This window comes from Panthera leo, chromosome B4 (genome assembly GCF_018350215.1).
Source record: "Panthera leo isolate Ple1 chromosome B4, P.leo_Ple1_pat1.1, whole genome shotgun sequence".
Lineage (NCBI taxonomy): Eukaryota > Metazoa > Chordata > Mammalia > Carnivora > Felidae > Panthera > Panthera leo.
Window position 1 is genome coordinate 131,585,995 of NC_056685.1, and position 26,569 is coordinate 131,612,563.

General features: G+C 46.4%; 1 protein-coding gene across 5 annotated transcripts in view; it reads right to left on the bottom strand.

Annotated features, from left to right (window-relative positions):
- FAM227A (family with sequence similarity 227 member A) overlaps positions 1-26,569 on the bottom strand; it is a 74,015-nt gene that overhangs the window by 18,220 nt on the left and 29,226 nt on the right. For all 5 annotated transcript variants that reach the window (XR_006205125.1, XM_042947808.1, XM_042947807.1 and 2 more), the window contains 4 exons: positions 20,409-20,496; positions 14,267-14,361; positions 5,305-5,462; positions 3,195-3,347 (listed from right to left, as the gene is read on the bottom strand). Coding sequence is in view for 4 of the 5 variants with exons in the window: in XM_042947808.1 (XP_042803742.1) it covers positions 3,195-3,347; positions 5,305-5,462; positions 14,267-14,361; positions 20,409-20,496 (494 nt within the window). In the remaining variant the exon portion in view is untranslated. The remainder of the gene's footprint in view (positions 1-3,194; positions 3,348-5,304; positions 5,463-14,266; positions 14,362-20,408; positions 20,497-26,569) is intronic.

The window sequence follows — 26,569 nt, forward strand, 5'->3', positions numbered from 1 at the left end:
GAATACATGTGACCGGCCCGACATCGCAGAGGCAGCAAATAAAAACCCTTCCATCCCGACCCTAGCCGCTGTCATTCCAAGGATCCCACCTTCAAGGATTGTTGCAAGTATTGGGAGAGACAGACATGTATGTTCTAAACAGGACATAACACCTGGTGCATAGAAGTGGCTGAAAATCTGTTGGGAAGATGAGTAAAGAAGAAACAAAGTATAGAAGAAACAAAGCATATGGAACTAAGGTAATGAAGGCAGAAGCAAGGAGAGTCCTGGAGAGCGTTTCCGGGTCCCCTCGCTTCCCCATCCTGACCCTCTCCTCCCTCACCTGAAACTCCCATCTCTCCCCCTTCACACAGGCTTGTATCTTCCACTTTACATTTAAACAGCCCTGTTACTCACCATCCAACCTTGTCCTTTTTGGTTCAGAATTTTGTTCCTTCTGCTTCTTAGTGGTCTCCTTCACCCCTGGGGGTCCACACCTTGCCCCTAGGGTCCCAGACTGTGGTGTCCGGCTTCAGCCCTGCTAAGACCACCCTCTACCTAATCACCAAACTTGTCTCAGCCCCAGGCTTCTCCAGCTGGCACGCCCACTGCTGATCACGGCTTCCCTTAACCCTTTCTTGCCTTGGCCTCATGGTTGGTGCATCTTGGCCTACAGGCTCTCCTTTCCTTCTGGCCTCTCCTCCTCTGCCCCATATTTTGTCCTCCCCATATATGTGATGGCCCTATAAGGTTCTGTCCTTGACCTCGACTTCTGTAAAATGGGGATAAATAACTGTGTCTATCACACACACTATTTTACAGGCTGATTTTTTTTAACTATCTTTTTTTTTTTTTTGAGAAAGAGAGACAGACAGACAATCTTAAGCAGACTCCATGCTTAGTGCTGAGCCTGACACGGGGCTTGATCCCATGACCCTGGGATCATGATCTGAGCTGAAATCAAGAGTCAGACGTTCAACTGACTGAGCCACCCAGGCACCCCACATCCTGATTTTTTTTTTTTTTTTTTTTGGTCTCAATAATATGTTGTGACCATCCTTCCTTATGAAATAAGAGCATTAAATTCACAGTGCCATTTTTCCTGGCTGCAGATATGCACATATGACAGCTTGTTAACCAATCACCTTTCGGTGAACATTTAGGCTGAACTGCATTTTTGTGGTTCTGGTGTTTACCAGGTTTTTTGTGAGTGTGCGTGGATCATGTTTTGAAACTAACGCCACTATATCACTTGGTATCTGAAGTAGTTACCTATGTGTTCATAGTTGTCTTTCTCTCCTATTATGGCAGATACAGATAGCTGCCTAGCCAACAGCCATTCTCTCTTTCTCTCCCTTGCTCCCTGAATCCAGTGTTATTTTGGGTAATGAAGTGCCCAGCGGGTCCTGCTCTGGTCCAGTCATGGACATCTAATTTCTCTTTGCCAGATGTTTCCTAAGCTTCCTTTGTGGCCAGGATGTCCCTGTGAAAGAGTTACGGGAGCGGGCGAAGAAGACACGAGAGGGAGAGGCACAAGGAGCGAAAGAAGGTGATCTCTTCTTTACAGAGAAGTGCCAGCTATTAAATGGGGAGGGGATGGTGGAGGCGGAAGATGGCCCTTTTGCAAACCCAAATATAAGAACTGATTCGGGCAAAGACCATCCAGGGATGCTAAAACCACTGGGCGAAGATGTGGGGAGAACCTATTCATCCAGTCTCAAGGAATCACGTCGCTTATTACAGACTAACGACACAAAAATGGAGTCTACGGTGGAGAGGCCTGGCAGAGACCACGGGTCTGGCTGACCTGACACCGAGTGTCCCCCGGTGTTGTGCAGTGTGTATTCACAACATTGTCTATGAGGTGTTCTTGGCAAATAGATCTTATCTGAATCCTATCAAGCACCTAGGATAGCCCCGATGTCCCATCTACAAGAAATACAGGATAGGGGCGCCTGGGTGGGTTAAGCATCTGACTTCAGCCTAGGTCACCATCTTGCCATTTCTGAGTTCGAGCCCCACGTCGGGCTCTGGGCTGACAGCTCAGAGCCTGGAGCCTGCTTCTGATTCTGTGTCTCCCTCTCTCTCTGCCCTTCCCCCACTCAGGCTCTCTCTCTCTCTCTCTCTCTCTCAAAAATAAAATAAACATGAAAAAAAATTTTTTTAATAAATATAGGATATATTGGAATAAATGATACCCTGAAGGAATAATCAGAAAAATCCAGAATGTGGCTTGAGTCTTTCAAAAAAATCTATGTCATAAGAAACTAATAATGTAATAATTGATTCAGGGAATCATAACAAAGATGGAGGAAGAGCACCGGTATAGATTAAAAGACACCAAAGTGATATCACAAAAATTATAATTCCCAATCTTTGACTGGGAAGCAGTCAAAGTAGGACCAAAAAGGATATTCTGGGCACCACTGGGGAAATGAATTTGACCTAATTACTAGAGAGAGAAAGAAAATGTGGCAAAATGTGAAAAACTGGTGAACACAGTGAGGGCATACAATGTTCACTGCACTGTTCTTTTAACATTTCTGGAAGGTCTGAACATTTTCTAAATAAATTAAAAATATTGCAAATGGCTGGAGGCACAGGAAAATATCCATAATGCACTGCTAGGCAGGAAAAAAAGTCTAAAAACTAGGTTGACAGATTGTTTAGATTGTAAACTAGATTGTTTAGAGATACACCTCTACGGACCCAGGAGAAAAGACTAGGTCTTTTTCTAGAAAAATGTTGGCCAGGTGCTTTTCCAGGTCTGTTTGTTTCTTCTCACTGAACATAAATGATGTTGCAGTTTAAGAAAAAAATAACTTTCAAGGAAAGATCCGGTCTCTGTTTTTCTGGGGTTTACATTCTAACCACAAGAAAGCTGAATGTGCTTAAGAGAGTCCCAGGGCTAGGGGCACCTGGTGGCTCAGTCGGTTAAGCATCTGACTCTAGATTCCGGCTCACGTCATAATCTCACAGTTCGTGGGATCAAGCCTTGCGTTGGGCTCTGCACTGACAGCTCGCAGCCTGCTCCTGCTTGGGATTCTCTCTCTCTCCCTTTCTGCCCCACCTCCCCACTCCCTCTCTCTCTCTCTCTCAAAATAAATAAACTTAAAAAAAAGATAGTCCCAGGGCTAGGCCTCCAATTAAAACCGGCCACGTGTGACAACAGACAGGTGCTCAAACAATGCCCCTGCCCTAAAGCCCTTAAATACCTGAGGAAGTTTTCTTGTAGTGCCTTTAGGTATTCATGAAAATAACTCCATTCATTCCAGTGGAGCCAGTTCAGCTCGCGAAGGTTTTCCTTCCGCTTCTTCATGTTGATCAGGGTCAGTTCGATGACCTCGGCGTATGTCAGGATGGACTCAGTGCCTTCAGCCGTCAAGGAAACTGCCACACTGCCAGTTGGTATTATGGACTCTGAGCCTGATCAGCGGGATGGCCTCGTGCATGGCCGGGCCGGGAGGGCGGGGTGGTGAGAAGGCAGAGTGGGGAAAATGACCTGCTTCTGGACCAGACCACTGGAATCTGAGCAGGAAATGACTCCTGCTCTTTGACCATGGCCTACTTTGGAAGGCAAGAGGCTATCCTCCCCAATAAAGCCCTTCTCTCCTCCCGCTGGTGGAAAGGCTAGGAGATGCTTTCTTCACTTGATCTTAGCCAAAAGGCCGAGAAGCGATAGGAAATGCTTTCTTGGGACTGCCATCTAAAATTCCCACTCTGTATGGTGACAGATGGTAACTACACTTATTGTGGGAGGTGCTTCATAATGTATAGAATTGTCAAGTCACTGTGTTGCACACACGAAACCATTACAGTATTGTAAGCCAGCTACGCTTCAGCGAAAAATAAACACATAAATACAATTCTTACTCTATTGTCACAGTGGCCAAGAGGAAGGGATTCCAACTTTCCTTTCCTTTCCGTCCCAAGGGCTCATCCTCTATATCATGTGTGTACGTTGAAAAAATCCTCTGTGCCTCCCCCACCTCTGTGCCTCCCCCTCCCTCTCTACCCCTTCTGGATCCATCAGCATCTCACAAGTTTGGGATCTCAAGTCAAGATAAGTCATTGTCTACGTCTCCATTTTCTCCTCTGTAAAATAGGGATAATCATTCCTACCTTAGATGATGTTAATAATAATGACGATAGTTATTACCTATTTAGAGCCAGCCATCTACCACAGAATCCTGGTCACAACTCTATTGGTTTGGTATGATTATCCCTATTTGAGGAAGGAGCTGATCAAGACACTGAGCTCAGAGGTTAAACTGTGCACACGAGACCTTAAGGCCGGCGGCTTGCTGAGTTGGGACTCAAATCTGGGGCTGTGTGTCCCCAGCCCAGGCTCCTTCCGCTGCATTCCACTGTCTACTGAGCAAAGAGGTGACACATGGGAAAGTGTTCTATGAATAATAAAGTGCTATGAAATGTGAGCTATTATTCTCTGCCTATAGGCATATAAATACATTTGGGGATATGAGCTCTACCGGGCAAGTGCTGCCCAGTCCATTCTGGAAGCTCTTCCTGCTGGGAAACGGTGTATTGACAGGTAACATTCAAGCACTTGTTACCTGCCAGGCACTACGGTAAGCCTTTAGGGCTGTTGTGCCTGTATTCTGCATAACAGCCCTAGAAGGCAGGTGTTGTTATCCTATTTTATAGATGGAAAAAAAAAAAACAAAAAACAAACAAACAAAAAAAAACGAGGCTAAGAGAGAAGCTGAGACTTGTCTAAGGTCACTCAGCTGGTCAACAGTTGGGTTGTTATCTTGAGTCCAGGTTTATCGGATTCCCTGTTCTGACCCCCTATGGCAAACTGCTTGCTAGGACTCAGGACACCAACATGTCACATCTGTTTTCTTAAGATCTGAGCCGGTTCCCCAATCTTTAAGATAAATGCCAACAGGGCCGGGGATTTGCTGATGAGCCTGGAGGAGGGGTGTGTGTGTGAGGAGGAGGTTAGAACAAACCCATACCTGGACCCAAAACCCTGATTGATATACACTCTAGGGTCAGTGAGCCTCTGGGAGGCATTACTGAGCTCCAAAATATGTTTGAACACCTAGTTAGCATTCACCCTGGTAGACAGGAAGAGATTTTGCACACAGGGAAATTTAACTTGCCCAGGATCCTACACGGCTAGCTCATGAGGCAGATTTGGAACTAAAACGACCCTTAGGCTCCTATCAATGGCTACCCTTGACGGGCACCTACTATGCGCCAAGCACTGTGCTCAGGGCTGGGTACCTCTCCACACCCTTGCTTCTGGGAGAAGCAGGGGTCTGGCGTAACGTGAGCCCTGCCCACTGGAGGAAAGGATATGGGATGCTCTTGGTTTTTTCCCTTCTGACTATCAACACGTCTTTGCCGTGCTGCTGCAGACTGGCATGGTTCTGGAGGAAGTGCACAATCAGAGGGCTCTTCCCGTAAATGTTGAAGAAGTTCAAAGTCAGCTCGGGGCTTTTGCAGGCTGGGTAAGACTGAATAGGAAAGAGAGAGGGAAAAATAAGATATTGTCATTTTTACAGCCTGTATTAAGAAATGTAAAGGTACTCATCCTATTCTTTGTCCAGTAACTCCAGTTTTAGGATGCCATCCTAAAGAAATTACACCAATTAAAGAAAAAAAAAGATTTAAGTACTAAATCAGATAGATATTTACAACGGCAAAAGATCAGAATAAACTGAGTGTTCAAGAAGATGTTGGTGTCTCTACCCCAAGAAATAGTTATGCCACTATTAAAATGTTTATGAAGAGTCAATACTAAGGAACTGTTTCATATCTGATAGAAGATTAAAAAATCAAGATGCACCGGGGCGCCCGGGTGGCTTAGTTGGTTAAGCGTCCGACTTCAGCTCAGGTCATGATCTCGCGGTTCATGAGTTTGAGCCCCACATCAGGCTCTGTGCTGACAGCTCAGAGCCTGGAGACTGCTTCGGATTCTGTGCCTCCCTCTCTCTCTGCTCTTCCCCCTCTTGTGCTCTGTCTCTCTCTCAAAAAATAAATAAACATTTAAAAAAATTAAAAAAAAAAAACCCAAGATGCAGGGTGCCTCGGTGGCTCAGTCAGCTGAGCATCTGACTCTCAATTTAGGCTCGGGTCATGATCTCAGGGTCGTGGGATTGAGCCCCGTGTCAGGCTCCACACTCAGTGCGGAGATTCTCTGCCCCTCTACTCTGCTTACGTGCTCTCTGTCTCTAAAATAAAATTTTTAAAAATCAAGAGGCAAAATTGGGTAGATGGTATTATGTATTTTCTTTTTTTTTTTTAATGTCTATTTATTTATTTTAAAGAGTGCAAGTTGGGGAGAGGGGCGGAGGGAGAGAGAGAGACTCTCCAGCAGGTTCCATGCTCAGCACAGAGCCCGACACAGGACTTGAGCCCATGATGGTGGGATCATGATCTGAGCTGAAATCAAGAGTTGGACACTTAACCAACTGAGCCACCCAGGTGCCCCTGTATCTTTTCTATGAAATAAATCAGTTAAAAAAAAAAAAAAAGATAGACAGGAGACTGGAAGCATAGTTACCAAAATGGTAACGATTCATTCGGCAAATATTTATTGGGTCCCTACCACGCGTATACACTGTTTTAGGTGCTGGGGATTCAGCCGAGAAGACAAATTCTAATGGAGCTTGCATTACAGTTGAGACAAAGACAATCAACAAACCAACAAATAAAAGAATAACATGACATTATGGAATAATAAGTGCCTCAGATAAGGATCAAGCAGGCGGGGCGCTTGGCATGTGACTCTTGACCCCGGATCTCAGGGTTGTGGGTTCGAGGCCACACTGAGTATAGGGATTACTTAAAATCTTTAAAAAAAAAAAAAAAGAAAAGAAAAAGAAAAAAAAAAGAAGTGGGGCAAAGGGTGGAGGGTGGTGGGAAGGGAGACGGGGGAGGAGAGGGATCTTTTCCATGAAGTGGTCTGTGAAAAGGTAAGGAACCACAATCTTTTGTAAGTGTGATAGAAGCCACCAGAAGGTTTGAGCTGGGGCTCAACGTAATCGGACTAATTTTTCTGCAGATCCCTAGGAGTGCAATGCAGAGAAACTCCTGCAGTGGGTGAGAGGGGATGTGAGGAGTGGTTAAGAGGTCTCTGCAGTGGTTGGGGGGGTGTTGGGTTAAAGAAGCAATACATTTTATTTAAAGAAGGAGTTATAATTTAACTAAAAAACTCTGCCTCCTGCATACGGGCTGTGACGACGCCTGAGTGCACTCTTCTCTAATCCTTTCTGGATTTGAATTGCTTCTGTCTATAACAGTCTCTGAACCTCGTCATTCAACATCTTGGGCCAGAAAACTGATGGTGGTGGGAGCTGTCCCTTGCACAGTAGGAAGCTGGGCGGCATCCCTGGTTTCTAGATGCCAGTAGGATGCCATCTCCTCCTTTACTCCCAGCTGTGACAACTGGAAATGTCTCCAGGCAGGGGCCAAGTCTCCCAGGGGGCAAACTTGCCCCTCCCCAGCCCCTATGGAGAATCACTGTTCAACAGCAAGATCCCACTGGGATCACAGAAACTTGGGGCTAGTAAGGAAGCTGCACATCACTTAGCCCAAGACTCCTAAACCCTACGGCCTACGAGGGGGCAAGTCTGTGTTCACTGGTCTCCAGTGAAATGAGGGCAAGAAGGAAAAAAAAAATATTGTCGTAAATCTGACTTAAAGTGAGTGTATTTTAAGGACGTTCTTTTATTCTGAGATTGCCTTTTCCGCTTTTTTGTATTAATAACCTTCCTTCTATGAAATGATGGTGATGGCAGATAAGCGGTCATTTTGCTTTAGTGAACTTATTTGGTGAAAAACAAATTGTTTCCCACAGTCTAGAAGATTCCAAAGTGGACCCAGGGTCCACTAATCTCGTTCCCCATTTATCCTAAACTTGTTCTTTTGTCTGCCCAGAATCCACCCTCCTTTCCTGACAGCCCCCGATTCTTGCACTGGAGGGAGTTCACCTGCCCTCCACTGCCTTCAGGCTTGTGGGGACTTTAAGCCAAAAGTCTTGCTCCCCCAGGGCGCCTGGGTGGCTCAGTGGGTGAAGCATATGACCGGCTCAGGTCATGATCGCTCAGTGCATGAGTTCGAGCCCCATTTCGGGCTCCGTGCTGACAGTGCAGAGCCTGGAGCCTGCTTCAAATTCTGTGTCTCCCTTTCTCTCTGCCCCTCCCCTGCTTGCTCGCTCTCTCTCTCTCTCTCTCTCTCTGTCTCTCTCTCTGTCTCTCTCTCTGTCTCTCAAAAATAAATAAACAATAAATAAACATTAAAAAATTGTTTTAAAAAATTCTTGCTCCCCTGTGAAGGCCACTAGCAGGGCCATCAGGGGGGTCTTCAGAGGTTTCACAGCTTCTTCCAGAGCCTGCCTCTCACCCACCCAGCTAGAACCAGGGCACGTGCAATAAGCTTGGTCAGTCAAAATTCCCGCTCCTGGGATTTTGAGTCTTGACTGGGGTAAACCGTAGACTGGAAACACATGGGGGCTCACCCGTTCCAGACATGTTACCTTGAAGAGATGGTTCAAGGGTTGGAAGGGCCATGATTCTTCTCCCGGTCCCTGGACTCACTTCAGACTTTCTAGCTACTCGATGTTCTTCTAGTCTTTGCTCACGGTGGCCAGGGCCGGATTTTGGCACTTATAAGCAAAGAATTCCAACGAATATACCTCCTTTTGATAATATTAGCAACAGGGAATGGTCCATTTTTGCTTCCCTAACTCTGGAAACAATGAACATATTACCCTCAGAAGCATCCAGTTCCACGGTTGGTAAGGACCTGATTTCTCCTCGCAGGGAGGAGGCAGGGGAGGGGCCTTGGGTACCGAGACCTGGGGACGGGAGTGTGAAGGGCTGGTCCTAGCCACAGCACCGGGCAAAGGCGGGCCAGTGTGCAAGAGGAGAGAGGTTCTGAGACGTCAGATCCAAGGGGCAGGGAGAAAGCAGAGTAGGGGCTAGGGTGAAGGGTTGGCATCAGAGACCTGGCAAGAGGAATGAGTTTCAAGAGGTCTGAGAGTCAGAGCTGGAACAAGCCCTGCAGACAGTCTGCCACAGAGCCAGGGGGTAAAGCTGGTTTAAAATGACAACTTGGACCCTGAGGAAGTTCTTTCTTACCCGAGATAAAAATCTGACTCTCTGTAATTCTAACCGATCTTCCTCCAGAACCACGTGTTATGGAATAGTCCTTAAAATATCTGAGGAGAGCCCTTGATCTTCTCTCATTGTTGCCTTCTCCAACCTAAACATCCTTAGTGTTCTCGATGACTCATGGACAGGGGCGCCTGGGTGGCTCAGTTGGGTAAGCGTCTGACTTTGGCTTGGGTCACGATCTCACGGTTTCTGAGTTCAAGCCCCGCATCAGGCTCGCTGCTGTCAGCACAGAGCCTGCTTGGGATCCTCTGTCCCCCTCTCTCTGCTCCTCCCCCACTTGCACTCGTGCCTCTCTCTATCTCTCTCAAAAAGAAAGGAAAGTGGAGGGTGGGTCCAACTGGTGGGGCAACTAAAAGGTTTCTAAGAGCAACTCACTGTTCTTGGCCCCACTGTGATGAGGTCTCCCTTATTCTCACCTCTTTAAACTTAGTGATACCTTCTGTCTGCTCGACACACACACAGGCCTGTGTGGGCGATTTTTCGAAAGTGAAGGGAAGAGGGGGGTTGCACATTTGGGCCCATGTGGTAGGTGCACAGCACATGCAGGACAGAAGAGGGGCTGGGTGCCAGTAAGCCCCCCAAGTTCACGGACATTTGGGGAGAGGACTGGGCTGCAAACAAATCCTGTAACAAATGCTTGAGCCGATCTTTGGCTAAATTCAAAGGAGCAGAGTGACCCCTGGTGACGTTCGGTTATGTGAGTAACGTTTTTGTATTGCGAATAGGTGATAATATAAAAATATTGGGGAAAAATTGGGAGAATATCTCATATAAGCGTAGAGTGATAAAGATCTTTCTTAATAAGAAATGAAATCAAGAAACCATAAAACAGAAGACCAATAAATATGGCTCTTGAAAAATTATAAGTTTCTCCCCCCAAATTACATTTTCTCACATAAAATACCATCATTAAAGTAAACAGATTAAATAGTAAACATTTTTGCCAAACATATGACAAAGAATTGAGCTTCTACAAACGAATTATAAGCAAAAGACTAAGGACCTCAAAAGTTGTCCTATTTCTACCAAGAATAGAAAAAACAAAAACGGGGCAGCTGGGTAGCTCAGTCAGTTAAGCACATGACTTTGGCTCAGGTCATGATCTCACAGTTCATGGGTTTGAGCCCCACGTCAGGCTCTGTGTTGACAGCTCAGAGCCTGGAGCCTGCTTTGGATTCTGTGTTCCCCTCGCTCTCTGCCCCTCCCCTGCTCACACTCTATCTCTCTCTCTTTCTCTCTCTCAAAAGTGAATAAATGTTAAAAAAAAATTGGGGGGCATCTGGGTGGCTCAGTCAGTTAAGCATCCAACTCCTGGTTTCAGCTCAGGTCATGGTCTCGCGTTTCGTGAGTTCAAGCTCTGCATCGGGTTCTATGCTGACAGTGCAGAGCCTGCTTGGGATTCCCTCTCTCTCCCTCTCTCTCTGTCCCTCCCCTGCTTGCTCTCTCTGTCTCTCTTGAAATGAATAAATAAACTTAAAAAAAAATTTTAAACGTTAAAAAAAATTTTTTTTTAAAGAAGTTAGACACAGAGTTACCATATGACCCAACAATGCCACTCCTGGGTATATACCCGAGAGAATAGAAAAAATATACACACACAAAAACTTGTATGTGAATGTTCATAGAAGCAGTGTTATTCATAGCAGCCAAACGATGGAAACAACCCAAATGTCCATCTGCCAGTAGATGGATAAACACAGTGTGGTCTATTCATACATGGCATGTTATTCAGCCATAAAAAGAAATTAAGTACTGATCCACGGTACCGCAGGGATAAAGTTTGAAAGCATTATGCTAAGTGACAGAAATCAGTGATAGAAGGCCACCGATTGTATGATTCCATTTATATGAAATGTCCAGAACAGGGAAATCTGTACAGGCAGAAAAGTAGATTGGTGGCTGAAGAGACTGGGGGGACAGGGGACCGGGGAGGGACTGCTAATGAGTATGCAGCTTCTTTTTGGGGTGATAAAAGTGTTCTGGAATCAGATAGTGGTCATGATCACACGACTAAACTAACGCCCACTAAATTGTACATTACAATGCTGAACTGTATGGTATATAAATTGTATCCTTTTGAAAATCTTGGTTCTACCACCTACTAGCCATTTGGCGTGAAGTGAAATACTTAATATTTCTGAGCCTAAAATGGGGATAATAAGTAAAAACTACTTTTCATAGGGTTGTGTGAAGATTAAATGAGTCAATACATGACGTGTTTAGAATGATGTTTGGCATACAGTAAGCACTCAATAAATGTTGGCCATTATGTGTTAGGTTGAAAAAGCAAAGTGCAAAATAGTGTATATTCTATTGTGGTTTGTATATATTAAAAAAAGGTTTGTATTCCTTGACATCCGCCTGATATTTCTGGAAGGGTATACGGGAAAATAGTGTTTGCCTCTGGGTCAGGGGCATAGGGTCTGGCGTGAAAGAGAAATTTACTTTTTATTACGTGCCCTGCAACGCTGTTTGATTTGACCATGGGCAAAGAACAGGCAGCAGGTTACATCCAAGCTGTGTCTCAAGTGGTAGAATCACACGTTGGCTCCTCGGTCAGGAGTGTCCCGCGGGCCCCCGTGAATAGCGTACTGAGCTAGCTCTCCTTTGGCACTTCCCTTCCCCTTGTCTCTGCCAGGCCGTTGGCTCTCAGCTGCTTCCCATTCCTGTTAAAATCTACCACCATCCACTCCACCCGCTTGGCCTCCCCTCCCCACCAAGCTGGGTCACAGAGTAGGACACGACTGTTCGTCACCCACCGCCAGCCCTGTCAGCAGGAAGGGCCGTCACCACTGCTGGACTTTATTTTCCCCGTTTTATGGAAGGAGGTCAGAAAAGTTGAGTCACCTGCTCAAGTAACACAGCTGAAAAGATTCACCACCAAGATCTGAACCCATGTCCGTCTGTCTTTTCCATTACGCCCTGCCCTACTTCTCAGAACGTCACCGCTAAATGCTGAGGGGCAACAGGCAGTGGTAAAGTATGGAGAAATGAAGGAGGCTCAAGAACTGAAGGCTGTCGGTGCCATTGATGTAAACTACCGTCCGCAGAGGTTTGTGGGGAAGAGCTAGGGGCGGGGAGGAGAAGAGGAGAGAAAACACATTAATCCAGGGACTTTCGAGTTCTGGGGACTTTGCTAGTGGCAAAGCTCGGTGATTAACAGCTCAGGCTCACAGTCTGACAGATCCGTGTGCAACTCTTGGCTTTAACACTCATCGGCTTGGCACAAAAACAGACACATAGACCAATGGAATAGAATAGAAACCCCAGAACTAGACTCACAAACGTATGGCCAACTCATCTTTGACAAAGCAGGAAAGAACATCCAATGGAAAAAAGACAGTCTCTTTAACAAATGGTGCTGGGAGAACTGGACAGCAACATGCAGAAGGTTGAAACTAGACCACTTTCTCACACCATTCACAAAAATAAACTCAAAATGGATAAAGGACCTGAATGTGAGACAGGAAACCATCAAAACCTTAGAGGAGAAAGCAGGAAAAGACCTCTCTGACCTCAGCCGTAGCAATCTCTTACTCGACACATCCCCAAAGCAAGGGAATTAAAAGCAAAAGTGAATTACTGGGACCTTATGAAGATAAAAAGCTTCTGCACAGCAAAGGAAACAACCAACAAAACGAAAAGGCAACCAACGGAATGGGAAAAGATATTTGCAAATGACATATCGGACAAAGGGCTAGTATCCAAAATCTATAAAGAGCTCACCAAACTCCACACCCGAAAAACAAATAACCCAGTGAAGAAATGGGCAGAAAACATGAATAGACACTTCTCTAAAGAAGACATCCGGATGGCCAACAGGCACATGAAAACATGTTCAACGTCGCTCCTTATCAGGGAAATACAAATCAAAACCACACTCAGATATCACCTCACGCCAGTCAGAGTGGCCAAAATGAACAAATCAGGAGACTAGAGATGCTGGAGAGGATGTGGAGAAACGGGAACCCTCTTGCACTGTTGGTGGGAATGCAAATTGGTGCAGCCGCTCTGGAAAGCAGTGTGGAGGTTCCTCAGAAAATTAAAAATAGACCTACCCTCTGACCCAGCAATAGCACTGCTAGGAATTTATCCAAGGGATACAGGAGTACTGATGCATAGGGGCACTTGTACCCCAATGTTTATAGCAGCACTCTCAACAATAGCCAAATTATGGAAAGAGCCTAAATGTCCATCAACTGATGAATGGATAAAGAAATTGTGGTTTATATACACAATGGAATACTACGTGGCAATGAGAAAGAATGAACTATGGCCTTTTGTAGCAACGTGGATGGAAGTGGAGAGTGTGATGCTAAGTGAAATAAGCCATACAGAGAAAGACAGATACCATATGGTTTCACTCTTATGTGGATCCTGAGAAACGTAACAGAATCCCATAGGGGAGGGGAAGGGAAAAAAAAAAAAAAGAGGTTAGAGTGGGAGAGAGCCAAAGCATAAGAGACTGTTAAAAACTGAGAACAAACTGAGGGTTGATGGGGGGTGAGAGGGAGGGCAGGGTGGGTGATGGTTAATAGGAGGGCACATTTTGGGATGAGCACTGGGTGTTGTATGGAAACCAATTTGACAATAAATTTCATATATTAAAAAAAAAAACAACACTCATCGGCTTTGTGAATTTAGACAATGCTCTGAGCATCACTTTCCTCACTAAGAAACTGAAGAAGACTAGGAAGAGTTATCTCAGAGGACTGTGACAGTAAAATAAAATATACTGCGTGTACAGGTTTAGTTTAATGTCCGACATGTAGTAAATGTCCATTAGATGTTAAATATTACTACCTCAGGTGAACCTCATAAGAACGCCATGACCTAGGAATTACTGTCCCATTTTCTAGAGTAGGGCAATGAGGCTCAGTGCTCTCTTCCCATTACACCAAGGCTCCTGAATTTCAAGCAGGTAATTTAACCCCCTGGAGAAATCCAGATAAAATGCCCAGTTAATGGGTACCTGCCTCCACCAGGAATCACTCTTAGGAGATTTCCTGACTATATCACCCACGTCTGTAAGAAATACCCCCATTCTGACCCTGACATCTTCACAGGGCTGGCTTTTCTCCCCAGATCTCCTAGCCCCTCTGAAATCATCTCTACTATTAAATTTCCAATCATGTGCTCACCTGCTTGGGAAGCATATTCTCATATTCTCTTGCTTCTGATATCCTCTTGACTTGTTTTGCAGCTTTCCTCAAGACCAGAGTCTGCCGGCGATTCTCTGTCAATATAACGTTGGCAAAAAAAAAAAATAAATAAAAGGATCATTGGAGCTTGCCAGCTGTGATAAGAAAGCATGTATGGCAGATCTCCGCTTCCTAATCGCATGAATTACCTGGGTGTATTCAGGTCATTGGGAAATAGTTCAGGTAAATTCATACAATCTCACTTGTACTTTAGCCAGATATATACCTGCGGCCACACATTTGTCCCTCTACTTATCTGTCCATCCATCCATCCGTCCATCTATCCATCCAACAAACATCCACTGAGCATTTACTATGTGTTAGGTCCATGCACGGGGCTGGAAATAGACTATCTTCGAGCAACTCACAGCTTCGTGGGAAAAAAAAGACATGCAAATAACAAGTGTAACACCAACTCAGACGCCACGCATACGGTTCTCTACAAGTTACACCATGGCCAGAGAATAAGGAAGGAGAGGCCTGATGGCTTTAAAAATGCTAAGCAGTGGGGTGCCTAGCTGGCTCAGTCAGTAGAGCATGCAATGTCTTGATCTGGGGGGTTGTGAATTCAAGCCCCCCATTGGGTATAGAGCTAACTTTAAACAAACAAACAAACAAATAAAATAAAATGCTAGTAGGATCAGAAAGGGTGTTGAGAATAAAAGACCCAACTCTTGCACAAAATTATGGCTTTACTGTGGGAGAAGGTTGACACAGACCATCTTAAAGATGGGCAGAGAGAAACAACAGATCATCGATAAAGGGACAACAGAATGACTGCAGAGTTCTCGACAGTAACGACAGAAAGCAGAAGGCGATGGAATCAAATCATCAAAGCATTTAGGTAGACTTGTGGACCCATAGGAACTATCTTCAAGAACAAAGGTGAAATAGGGGTGCCTGCATGGCTTGGTCAGTTAAACGACTGACTCTTGGTTTTGGCCCAGGTCATGATTTCACGGGTTCGTGAGTTCCAGCATCAGGCTCTACAACGGCGTGGAGCCTGCTTGGGATTCTCTCTTCTCCCTCTCCTGCCCTCCCACACATGTGCTCTCTCTCTCTCAAAATAAATAAATAAACTAAAAAAAAAAAAAAAGAACAAAGATGAAATAAAGACATTCATAGAAAAATAAAAACTAAGGGAACTTACCAAAACGCTTGTGATAAAGGACCTGCTAAAAATTCTCTTTCTCATTCTCTCTTTCTCTCTAAATATCTATCTATCTGTCTACCTAATTTTTTTTTTCCAGGAAAAATGATCCCAGAAAGATGGTCTGAGCATCAGGAAGCAGGCAGATAAACTGACAGTTTAAGACCAAACAAAAATTACCTGCTATAATAAGTGTAATATGTAATTTGTGAGGTTTTAAAATAGAACAGAACTAAAATCTCTAGACAAAATAGCATTTAAGTCTGGACAGAAGAGATTGGAGTTAAATTTGTCCAAGTCCTTGCTTTGCTCGGGAAAGGAAGTGGGTTAAGATATTATTTAACTTTACATAAAGCTAAGTATGCATGAGAAAATTTCAAATGCACACAATAAAGCAAGGTTTCTCAATCTTGGTGTTACAGACATTTTAGCCAGATGATCCCTTGTTGTGGGGGATGTCTTGTGCATCGTAGGATGCTTAGCAGTATCCCTGACCTCTACCCACTAGATGCCAGTGGCAATCTCTCCCCAAGACATTTATGGCCCCAAATGTCTCCAGACATTGCTAAATGTCCCTTGGCTGGGGTGGGGAGTGGTTAGCCCTGTTTCAGATTCACTGCAATAAAGAATAATCTGTAATGAAGAACAGAGACAGAATATATAGCATCCAAACAATTAGAATAAAATGGAGTAAGAAAAAAAGAACCAAAAGAATTCTATCAGGATTCCAGTTCTGGTTAAGATAAAGTAAGCAGTCCCTACTCCATCTCTTACTAAATGCAACTAAAAACCCTGGGCATAACGGATGGGGTAGCTTTCTGAGGAAAAGTAGACGCTGGCAGGTGACTTGGAGAAGGAAACCAGAACTCAAAATAAGAACCATATGGCAGTGAATTTCCTGGATTTATTTTCTTCCTCTTAAATGTCTCAGCTCAAAGGCAACATGAATCCCAGAGCTGAGCATCAGGGGAAGACAGAAAGAGATCTAACAGAAGCTCTCTGTTTGTGGTCATGATCCCCCCCCCCCCCCCCCGCCCCAAAGAGTGGGGGAAATCCTGGATTCTTTTCTCTCCCACACGTGCATCTCGGCAAGCCCTCTTCCGGAAGCTTGCAAACCTGTATGGTGGTGACAGCAGGAGAAGTGGCAGCTGGATAGGTATCTAAAACTCTGAGGGACGGGAGTCCTTCTCTGGACCATGGATTTGTGGTTCAGAAAGTAGGAAGGGAATCTCTGTCACTTTTTTTTTCTCCCTCTGTCTTCCCAGTTGGCCATGAAGGCAGACCCAGTCACAGGAAGTATGCAGAAGAGTGGAGAGACGGAAGTTCTAACTTTCTAGCAGAAGACCAGACAGGGGTGCCTTTGGAGCCAGTGTGGGAAAGAAGAGAGAGGTCAAGAAAGGAATCCCATAGGGGTACCTGAGTGGCTCATCGGGTAAGCTTAAGCGTCTGACTCTTGATTTTGGCTCAGGTCATGATCTCAGAGTTGGTGAGTTCAAGCCCAAGTCAACTCCATGTTGAGTGTGAGCCTGCTTGGGATTCTCTCTCTCCCTCCTTCTGTGCCTCTCCCCCACTCACTCGTGTGTGTGTGTGTGTGTGTGTGTGTGTGTGTGTGTGCGCCCGCGCGCGCGCACTCTCTCTCTCCCTTCTCAAAATAAACTGAAAAAAATCTTTTTTAATGTTTATTTGTTTTTGAGAGGGAGGGAGGGAGGGAGAGAGAGAGAGAGAGAGAGAGAGTGGGGAAGGGGCAGAGAGGGAGGGAGACACAGAATCTGAAGCAGGCTCCAGGCTCTGAGCTGTCAGCACAGAGCCCAAGGTGGGGCTCAAACCCACGATTCATGAGATCATGACCTGAGCCGAAGTCAGACACTTAACCAACTGAGCCACCCAGGCACCCCCAAAATAAACATCAAAAAAGCAGGGGAGCTGAAAGAAAAGAACTACCAACCCAGAATAACCAGAAAAAAAAAATCCTTCAAGAAAGAAGGTGAAATAGAGACATTCTCAGATGAAAGAAAACTAAGGGAATTCATTGCCGGCAGGCCTATTGGAAATGGATTACTGAAGGAAGGGTTTTTTTTTTTTTTTTTTCCTCAGATAGAAGGAAAATGGTATGAGAAGAAAACCTGGAAATTCAAGAATAATGGAAAAACAATACGGGACGCCTGGCTGGCTCAGTCAGAAGAGCATGTGACTCTTGACCTTGGGGTTGTGAATTCAAGCCCCACGTTGGGTGTAGAGATTACTTAAAAATAAAATAAAATAAAATAGAAAAGAATGGAAAAGCAATAGAAATCATAAATATTTGGTTATGTACAGTAAATACGTGTTAAAAATAGTAAATATATAACGTAAATAGTATATAACGGTGGCTATACACAGTAAACATAGACTGTTTCTCCTCTTACATTCTTCAAAATATGTGGGATGATCACTTTGGAGTATAGCTTGGCAGTTTCTCAAACTGTTAATCATATGACCCAGCAGTTCTACCCCTATGTTTACATACACCCGAGAGAAATGAAAACATACGGCCACACAAAATCTTCTCTGTGGGTGTCCATACTGACATTCTTTATTTATTTTTTTAATTTTTTCAATGTCTATTTATTTTCGAGAGAGAGAGAGACAGACAGAGCGTGACAGGATGAGGGGCAGAGAGAGAGGGAGACGCAGAATCCGAAGCAGGCTCTGGGCTCTGAGCTGTCAGCACAGAGCCCGATGCGGGGCTCGAACTCACGGACTGTGAGATCATGACCTGAGCTGAAGTTGGATGCTCAACCAGCTGAGCCACCCAGGTGCCCCCCAGCATTCTTTATGATAGCTGCAAAGTGGACAACCCGAACTGAATAAAAATTAAAAGACCATATCCAAAACATTTGTGAAATGCCTCCGTGTGCAGAGGGAAATCTATAGCATTAAATGTTCATGTTAGAAAAAAAGGTTTTCATTTTTATTCAGTTCAAAATATTTTCTTACAAAAAAATTTTTTTTAATGTTTATTTATTTTTGAGAGAGAGAGAGAGAGCAGGGGAGGGGCAGAGAGAGAGGGACACAGAATCTGACGCAGGCTCCAGGCTCTGAGCTGTCAGCATAGAGCCTGATGCGGGGCTTGAACCCATGGACCACAAGATCATGATTTGAGCTAAAGTCGGATGCTTAACCGACTGAGCCACCCAGGCACCCCCAAAATATTTTCTAATTCCCTTTAGTACTTCCTCTTTGACTCACAGGTCTTCATGAATTTGAATGTGCAGTTGACCCTTGAACAATGTGGGTTGGAACTGTACAAGTCCACTTATATGCAGATCTTTTACAGGACAGTATGTATACTTTAAGTATATATATTTTCTCCACCTTATGATTTTCTTAATAGCATTGTCTTTTCTCTAGCCTACTTTATTATAAGAATACGGTATATAATACGTATAACATGCAAAACATGTGTTAATCAACTGTTTATGTTGTTGGTGAGACTTTAAGTTAGCAGTAGGCTATTAGCAGTTACGTTTTGGGGGGAGTCAAAAGTTATACATGGATTTTTGACTGTGTGGCAAGATCATCGTCCCTAACCCCTGTGTCATTCAAGGGTCAACTGCATGCTTATATTGAGGTCTTATACTGAAGTCTCCTACAAATATATATTTTTTAATTTTTTAATTTTTTAATGTTTCTTTATTTTGAGAGAGAGACAGAGCACGCACAGAGAAGGGGCAGAGTGAGATGCAGACACAGAAACCGAAGCAGGCTCCAGGCTCCAAGCTGTCAGCACAGAGCCCAACATGGGGCTTGAACTCACGAACCAAGAGATCATGACCTGAGACACTTAACCCACTGAGCCACCCAGGCGCCCCTCTCCTACAAATATTGACCTCTGTTTGGAACCTGGCTGTACCTCTCAATGAGTGGTTCCCAAGTTGTTCTTTTTTTTTTTTTTTAATAACAGCTTGATTGAGATATAATTCACATACTAACATCTCTGAGCTTCCATTTCTCCGTAAAGAAAAAGGATTGCTTAATTTTTTGGAATAATGATCGCATGCGTGTAATTGCCCGCAATGATACTTAAGAGTTCCTGTTCTGTGTTTTCTTAGGTTCTGTATTTGTCTATTTGGCATCCAGTAATTACAGGGCAAAACTGATGGCCAGTGCTGTTCATGTCTCCCCTGTGACCCAGAGGCCATGCTCTGAACCATCGACTTCTCCAACTCCCCCACACCAAGGCAGTATTTCCCCCGCCCCTAAATCACCCCAAGGCCCGGTGCCAGACAACCAGAGACAGTGCCTACGTCCCAGAGCCCACCAGGAACTCAAACTAGATAATCCCAACCTGTTTAGCTTTCATGCCTTGTCTTTCCCAGAGAAATCCCAGTAAAGGTGGTGGCCTGAGCCTTCCCCTTGCTCCATTCCGCCCCCTGGCCGACACCGGTGATCCCTCCCATGACCCTGTGCGTCTGGGTCTCTGTTCCTAGGACAACTGTGAGTAGCAGACTTTTCTTTCAGTGGCATTGGCCTCTCTGTGTGTCACTCAGTCTCCTTCAGAAATTAACACTTGGACACAAATCAGTTCTTACCTCAACAAATGTTGAGTTTCGCGGGGGGAAGTGGATGGGAGCAGTAATCATGTCTTAGGTATTTTTCTTCCTTTGCAAACAACCTTTCTTCCCCACAAGTATCAGCGCTGTGCTGAACTCCTCATCATAAGAGTGGAACTTAATCAGTGTTTGTTGAACTGAAAAGATAATTATGTTCTCTCCTAAGATATCACTTGGTGTCAAGACCCAGGCTAGAACCACAAGTGTAGACCAGGGTGGCTAGAACCACAAGTGTAGACCAGGGTGGCACATTATGTCTGAACAAACCCAGGAAGCCAGGGCTTGTGAGATCATAACTAAGTCAAACACCTACATTTCCCTTTTAAGACAGCTTGTGTACCTTTTGTGGCATTCTGTGTTTGTGAGCCATCCCGTGATTTCTTCTTGGCCATAGGACCTTTCTCCATGGTTGAATTTATACAGGAAGACTCCAGGAGAGGAAAAAAAAAAAGAAGAAGAAGAAGAAGAAGAAGAAGAAGAAGAAGAAGAAGAAGAAGAAGAAAGAAGAAGAAGAAGAAGAAGAAGAAGAAGAAGAAGAAGAAGAAGAAGAAGAAGAAGAAGAAGAAGAAGAAGAAGAAGAAATTGAGTAAAATTGGTTGGGAGAGGAATACTAACAGTCAACATGCAATTTCCCAGACATTTCTCCTCGTTCTTAGCGATGCATCACGTGGAGGGAGACCACTCAGCAGAGCCTGGGCACCCAGCCCTCTAACCAGGGCGCGTGGCCAAGAGGTGGCTGCAAATGCAGGTGCTGGGGGCTGAGCAGACCGGGATGCCAGTTCCAGCCCTGTCCCTCAGCAGCCGCTAAGCTTGGACAAGTCTCTGGACATCTCGGTTGCCTTGGTTTCCTATTCGGTTCTTAGGAGGATTAAGTCAGCTAATGCATGCAAAGCAAAGCGCATGTGTGGCTGCTTATGGGAAGTGGACCGAGAGCACTGTGGCCATTGTTCACGCAATCACTTACCACACTCCCTCGGGGGACATTTCACTGAGCAACTACTACTGTGTCTATTACTAGGCAGACCTAGCCCCTTGCCCAGAGGAGCTCCCAGTCCAGCAGGGGAGAGAATAGTAAATAGATAATTATGCAAAGGGGTGGGAAGATTCACATATCTCTTAGAGAAGTAACGTAAGTTAGGATTAGGTTTGTAGATCAGTGACTCAAAATAACAGTGGCTCAAACTAGGTAGAAATTTCCCTCCCACGTAACAGTCTGAAGGTATGCAATCCAGGGTTTATACGGTATTTCTGTGGTGGTAAGTCCTTAGGGACTCTGACTTCTTCCAGAGTCCCTTCTTCATGGTTCCACCTTTCCTAAGATAGGACCCTTGTTCTTAGGGTCCAAGATGGCAGCAAGAGCTCCAGCCATCACATTCACATTCCAGGCAGCAGAATGGAGAAAAGGAAACAGAGACAAAGGATTCATTTGCATGAGCTGTGTTTTAAGGAAGATTCCTAAAAACTGCCACTTCTATTTCCTTAACTGGATCTGAGTCACATGGGCTACATGTGAAATCTAGGGGGGGGGCTAGGAAACATTTTTATTCTGTCCATGTATGTGCACAGCTACATATCCAAGGTTCTTTTTCTACAGGGGAGGTGAATGACAGATAGTGGGGAACAATGACTAGTCTGCCACAGGCTGAACGAGCAGACTATACGCGGGAAGCCAGAGTGGGGAATGCTTGATCCTGCCTGGGGGAGAGCTGGAGGGCTTCCAAGGAGAGAAGATGCTTTTGTTCTGTCTTTAAGGATGAGTAGGAGTTTGGCAACGTTAAACAGATGGCCCACCAAGAGGCAGACGAGCAGTCCACCAGCCTCAACAACCACTTTGCTTTATATAAATACAGTATTTGAATGGGAGGAACGCTGAGACGGCTTCCCATGTCCCATGCAGCTGGCTGTCCGACAGCCACTGAGTTTTATAGGGTCGAAGCGGTTCCTGGGGTGTGTGAGACAGAAAACACTCCCGGGCTCGATGAAGCATCACATGCCTTGTTAACAGGCCTCAGGGAGATCATGTTATACACGCGAGGAGATTGTCCTGGGTTTGTCTGTTGTTGGAAGGGCGGTGGGGCGATGCGAAAAGAGCTCGGATGCCAGCTGAGGTCAGCTGTTTGGCCCGGGGGAAGCTGTTCACCCCTGTGAGTCTACTGCTTCCCCTGTCAAATAAAGGCAATACGACATCCTTGCAAGGATGTCATAAGGGCCTAGAGAGGACACTTCCCCACGCACTCTGTCAGGTTGTGACCAGCAGCCATGCCCAAGCTATGAGGCAAGGTGACTATCATGCAGGTGGGGTGTAGGCCAAGATTGCCCTGGGGCTCCCTCCCCAGCACGGCCCAGAGGAGACAGAACCGTTCTGTCCCACGTGGTCACCCTGCTACTCAGACGGCTCGCGCTGAGGGCTCAGCTGTGATGGGACAGGGCAGCCCCGGAGCCTCTTTTTGAGCCAAGGTGAGATTCGATCTGGGGCTGCCCAGAAATGTCCAGGAGGGCAGTGGGCTTTAGAGCTGGTATTAGCAGGCACGGGCACGAGCTGGAGGAGTTGGAATCATTACTGTTATTGACCCTTACCGTACCCATGCCCTGGAGCTTGGGAAAACTCCGGATAAAATGAGTAGACACTCTGACCAAACCTGACCGGCCTGGGGCCTCCCCTGTCAGGTGTGACGTCCATTGTGAGATAAGAACCCAGAGGCTCAGATTTGCTCAGAGTTGCACAACTGAGACATGGCATCACCTTAGAGGGGACTTTAGGTCTGCTGCACCAAGCTAGCCTATGACTCCATGGGGGTCATTCACTCCTAACTCCCATACTTTGTCACAGATACAGACAACTTGGGTAGGACTTGATCTTTAACTCAGACCTCTCCTCCAAAGTCTAGCCTTGCAGACTGAACTACCTGGGTGACGTCTGCCTTCACGCTTCTCATAGGCTTCCTCAAGGTACCAAGTTCAAAACTGAGCTCTTGGTAGCTTTCCCCTGCCCCAAACGCTATGCTCTCCCGCTCAGTAAATGGCTCCATTCAGATGCTTCAGCCACACACCGGAAAGCATTTTTGGCTCCTTCCTTTTTTCCCTACCCTTCCTCCCCACTCCCAAGGCCATTCTGTGAGCACAGCTTGAAAGATCTGACTCCAAAACACACTTCAGGTCTCTGCTTCTCCTCATCTGCCGTCACAGTCTCTTCCCGAGACAACTACAAAGCCTCCTAACTGGTCCTCTGTCCCCTTGTGTTACATTCTCCGTATTCAGAAGACAGTGTGATCTTGTAAAAAGAAAAGTCAGATGGTGTATTTCCCTTATTTTAATGGATTCCAGTAGCACTTACATTATATCCATACTCCTTGCTATGACTCTCCCAACTGTCCAGACCGCTGCTTCCCTCGCCTTGACTCCTGCCCCTCTTTCCTACGGTTCCGTCGCCTCTGGGATTGCCTGGTGGGGAGGGCCCCCAGGCAATCTTAGCTTATGCCCCATCTGCACTGGGTGACAATATCACTGGCCTTCTCTCTGTTCCTTGGATAGCTCAAGCTCTTTTTGTGTGTGTGTGTGTGTGTGTGTGTGTGTGGCCTCAGGGCCTTTGCACACATGTTTCCTTTTTCAGGAAGGTTCTTCCATTAACTCTCTTTTTTTAATGTTTCTATTTATTTTTGAGACAGAGAGAGACAGAGCATGAGCAGGGGAGGGGCAGAGAGAGGGGGAGACACAGAATCTGAAGCGGGCTCTAGGCTCTGAGCTGTAAGCACAGAGCCCGATGCGGGGCTCGAACTCACGGACTGTGAGATCACGACCTGAGCCGAAGTCGGACGCTCAACCGACTGAGCCACCCAGGCGCCCCTCTTCCATTAACTTTTAATGGCTGACTCCTCATCCTTTGGTTCTCAGCTTAAATGGCTCCTTCTGGGGGTGTTATCTGTCACATGTGTGCCCTTCCTTCTCCATATACGCAAGACTCATGCCCCAAGGTGAAAGACGTAAGGTACTCCCCCAGCTTCTTTTGGGCTGTGAAGCAGACATTTCACCAAAGTTCTACCCTTTAGATGCACCACACCTGCCTTCAGGGTATGAATGACCAACATGATGAAGCAGTGCCCTGCAGAGTCCAAGCAGACTCCAGTTTGGGGAAGTCTGTTGACAGGAAAGCAGAGCAGAGCTTTGAGCATCTGGTCCCAGGAACACTGACTGGGGCACAGCAGTGTACCTTTGTGGGGGTGGAGGGGGCGGCGGCGGGGGCGGGGAATGGTTTGGGCTTCATTCTTGGGGGCCTGGCCTTTGAAACTAACATGCTGGCCCTTCCTGGGGGCGGTGCATCACCGTTTCCCTTGAACACATTTCTTCCTGAAGGAGACTACTGTTTGCAGGTAAGAAGATGATGATTCTTCCTTACAAAGATCTTCTTTAACTGTCTTCTCTAATTTTTTTTTAATTTATTTTTTTTTTAGCATTTATTTATTTTTGAGAGGCAGAGACAGAGAGAGAGCGCGAGCACAAGTCGGGGAGGGGTGGAGAGAGAACGAGTCACAGAATCAGACGCAGGCTCCAGGCTCTGAGCTGTCAGCACAGAGCCCGATGCGGGGCTCGAGCCCACGAACCGTGAGATCATGACCTGAGCCAAAGTCAGACGCTCAACCGACTGAGCCACTCAGGCACCCTGGAGTTTATGTTCTAATAGAGGGAGACAGATACTAAACACTACATAAATCCCCTAGGAAAAAGAGCAGCCTGTGATAAGCACTGTGCAGGGAATTCAATTAGCCACGTGATGACAGAGCGTCCCTGGGCAGTCAGGACCGGCCTCACTAGGGCAATGTCAATGAAACTGGAATCTGAATGTCAAGAAGGAGCCAGCCCTTCCTTAGAACTCTGAGGAAAGCACGTTCCAGGCGAAGGGGACAGTTAGTGCAAAGGCTCAGCTGGACACAGGCCTGGAGGGTCCAAGGGCAGAAGGAAGTCCGGTGGGCTGACTGGTGCCGAGGGAGGGAAAGGGTGTGAAGAGGCTGGAGAGAGAGGTGGGGGCCCGATCCTGAGGGGCAATCCGACTCAGGCTAAGGGGCCTGGATTGGATTCCCAGTGCACTGGAGAAACTGCTGGAGGCTTGAGGTGGAGAACAGCCTCATCCGGTGTCTATGAGAAGGTCACTCTGGTGGCTGTGCTGAGACTGGACTGGGGCCAAGGGAGGAGCCCAGGAAGAGGCTGGTGCAGTCAGCCAGGAGCAAACTGATGCCGGACCCTGGGAATCAGCAACCTCCTCACCCCTTTCCAGGTCGAGATCCTCCTGGCGGGGCCCCAGGGGGCAGTTGGATACACCAGGGTCGGGAGGGAGATTTGGGTGTTACTGGCCAGCGGACCAGATGAGACCACATGGGGAGAACATGTAAGTGGAGGGGAAGGGGCCGGGACAGACTGACTGGCTGAAAGGACAGGGAGCCAGCAAGGAAGACGGAAAAGGAGCAGCCAGCCGGGAAGGAAGGCACTTGCAAAAGCCTGGCAACACAGAAGCCAAGCGGAAAAAGTGGTTCAGGAAGGTGGGCGTAGCCAACCACGTGACACAGACTAGAGCAGGCAACAGATTAGGGTCTGGGCCAAGGCAGGAGCCGCCCGCTGCAATGATGCCCTGAGGGCAGGAACCGACTGGAGGGCTGAGGCAAGGAAGTGTGGGTGCAGATGAGGCTTTCAAGAAGTTCTGGCGGGAAAGGCAGCAGGAAATGGCGGTGCAGAGGCAAAGGCTGGAAGTGCTAAGGCAGGACTGTTCAAAGATGGGCGTGATCCCACTGAGTGGGAGAAAATGACGACACAAGACAGAGGGGTTTGGTCCCCAGGGGGTGGGGTCCAGGGCACAAGCGGGGGCAGGGCCCGTCCTCCATAGGCCAATGGTGAGGGTACAGATGGGGGCAGGTGCCTCGTGGTAGGAAAGGGAGTGCCTTCCTGCTGACTGCTTCTAATTTCCCAGTGAAGACGCTCCCTGGAGGGTGAGGGGTGAAGGGCGAGTGAGACAGGCCGCCTGCAGTACAAGAATTCTGGGAAGGGAGACCAAGTGACATGAGGGTTTGGGGGAGGGGAGCACATGCTGGGGAAGTGTGCCAGCATAGGCGGGCAGTGCTAAGTGCCCCGTTGAGACGTGCGGCCGTGGATTGACAGGGGCCCTGGCCACACAGACACATGTGCTACGATCTTCATCATGGTGGGGAGAAGGCCCTGCTATTATTGTGCTCATGTCACACCTGCGGAAACCAAGTCTCAGAGAGGTTAAGTAACTTGTCCGAGGCTGCACAGCTACAATCTGAACCTGTGAGAGCAGGCGTTGAACCAGAGACCTTCAAGCCCTGTGGGGACATGGAAATTTTCCAAGGAGCACTGGCCTTGCCAGTTCAAAGAACATCCATTTCCAGATCCTTAAATGTGCTTACATCCTGTTTTCTAAAAGTGATCATATTGAGAACGTAGCCTTTATCCCGCTTTACAAAAGAAAGGCACACCCTTCACCCATTCCAAACA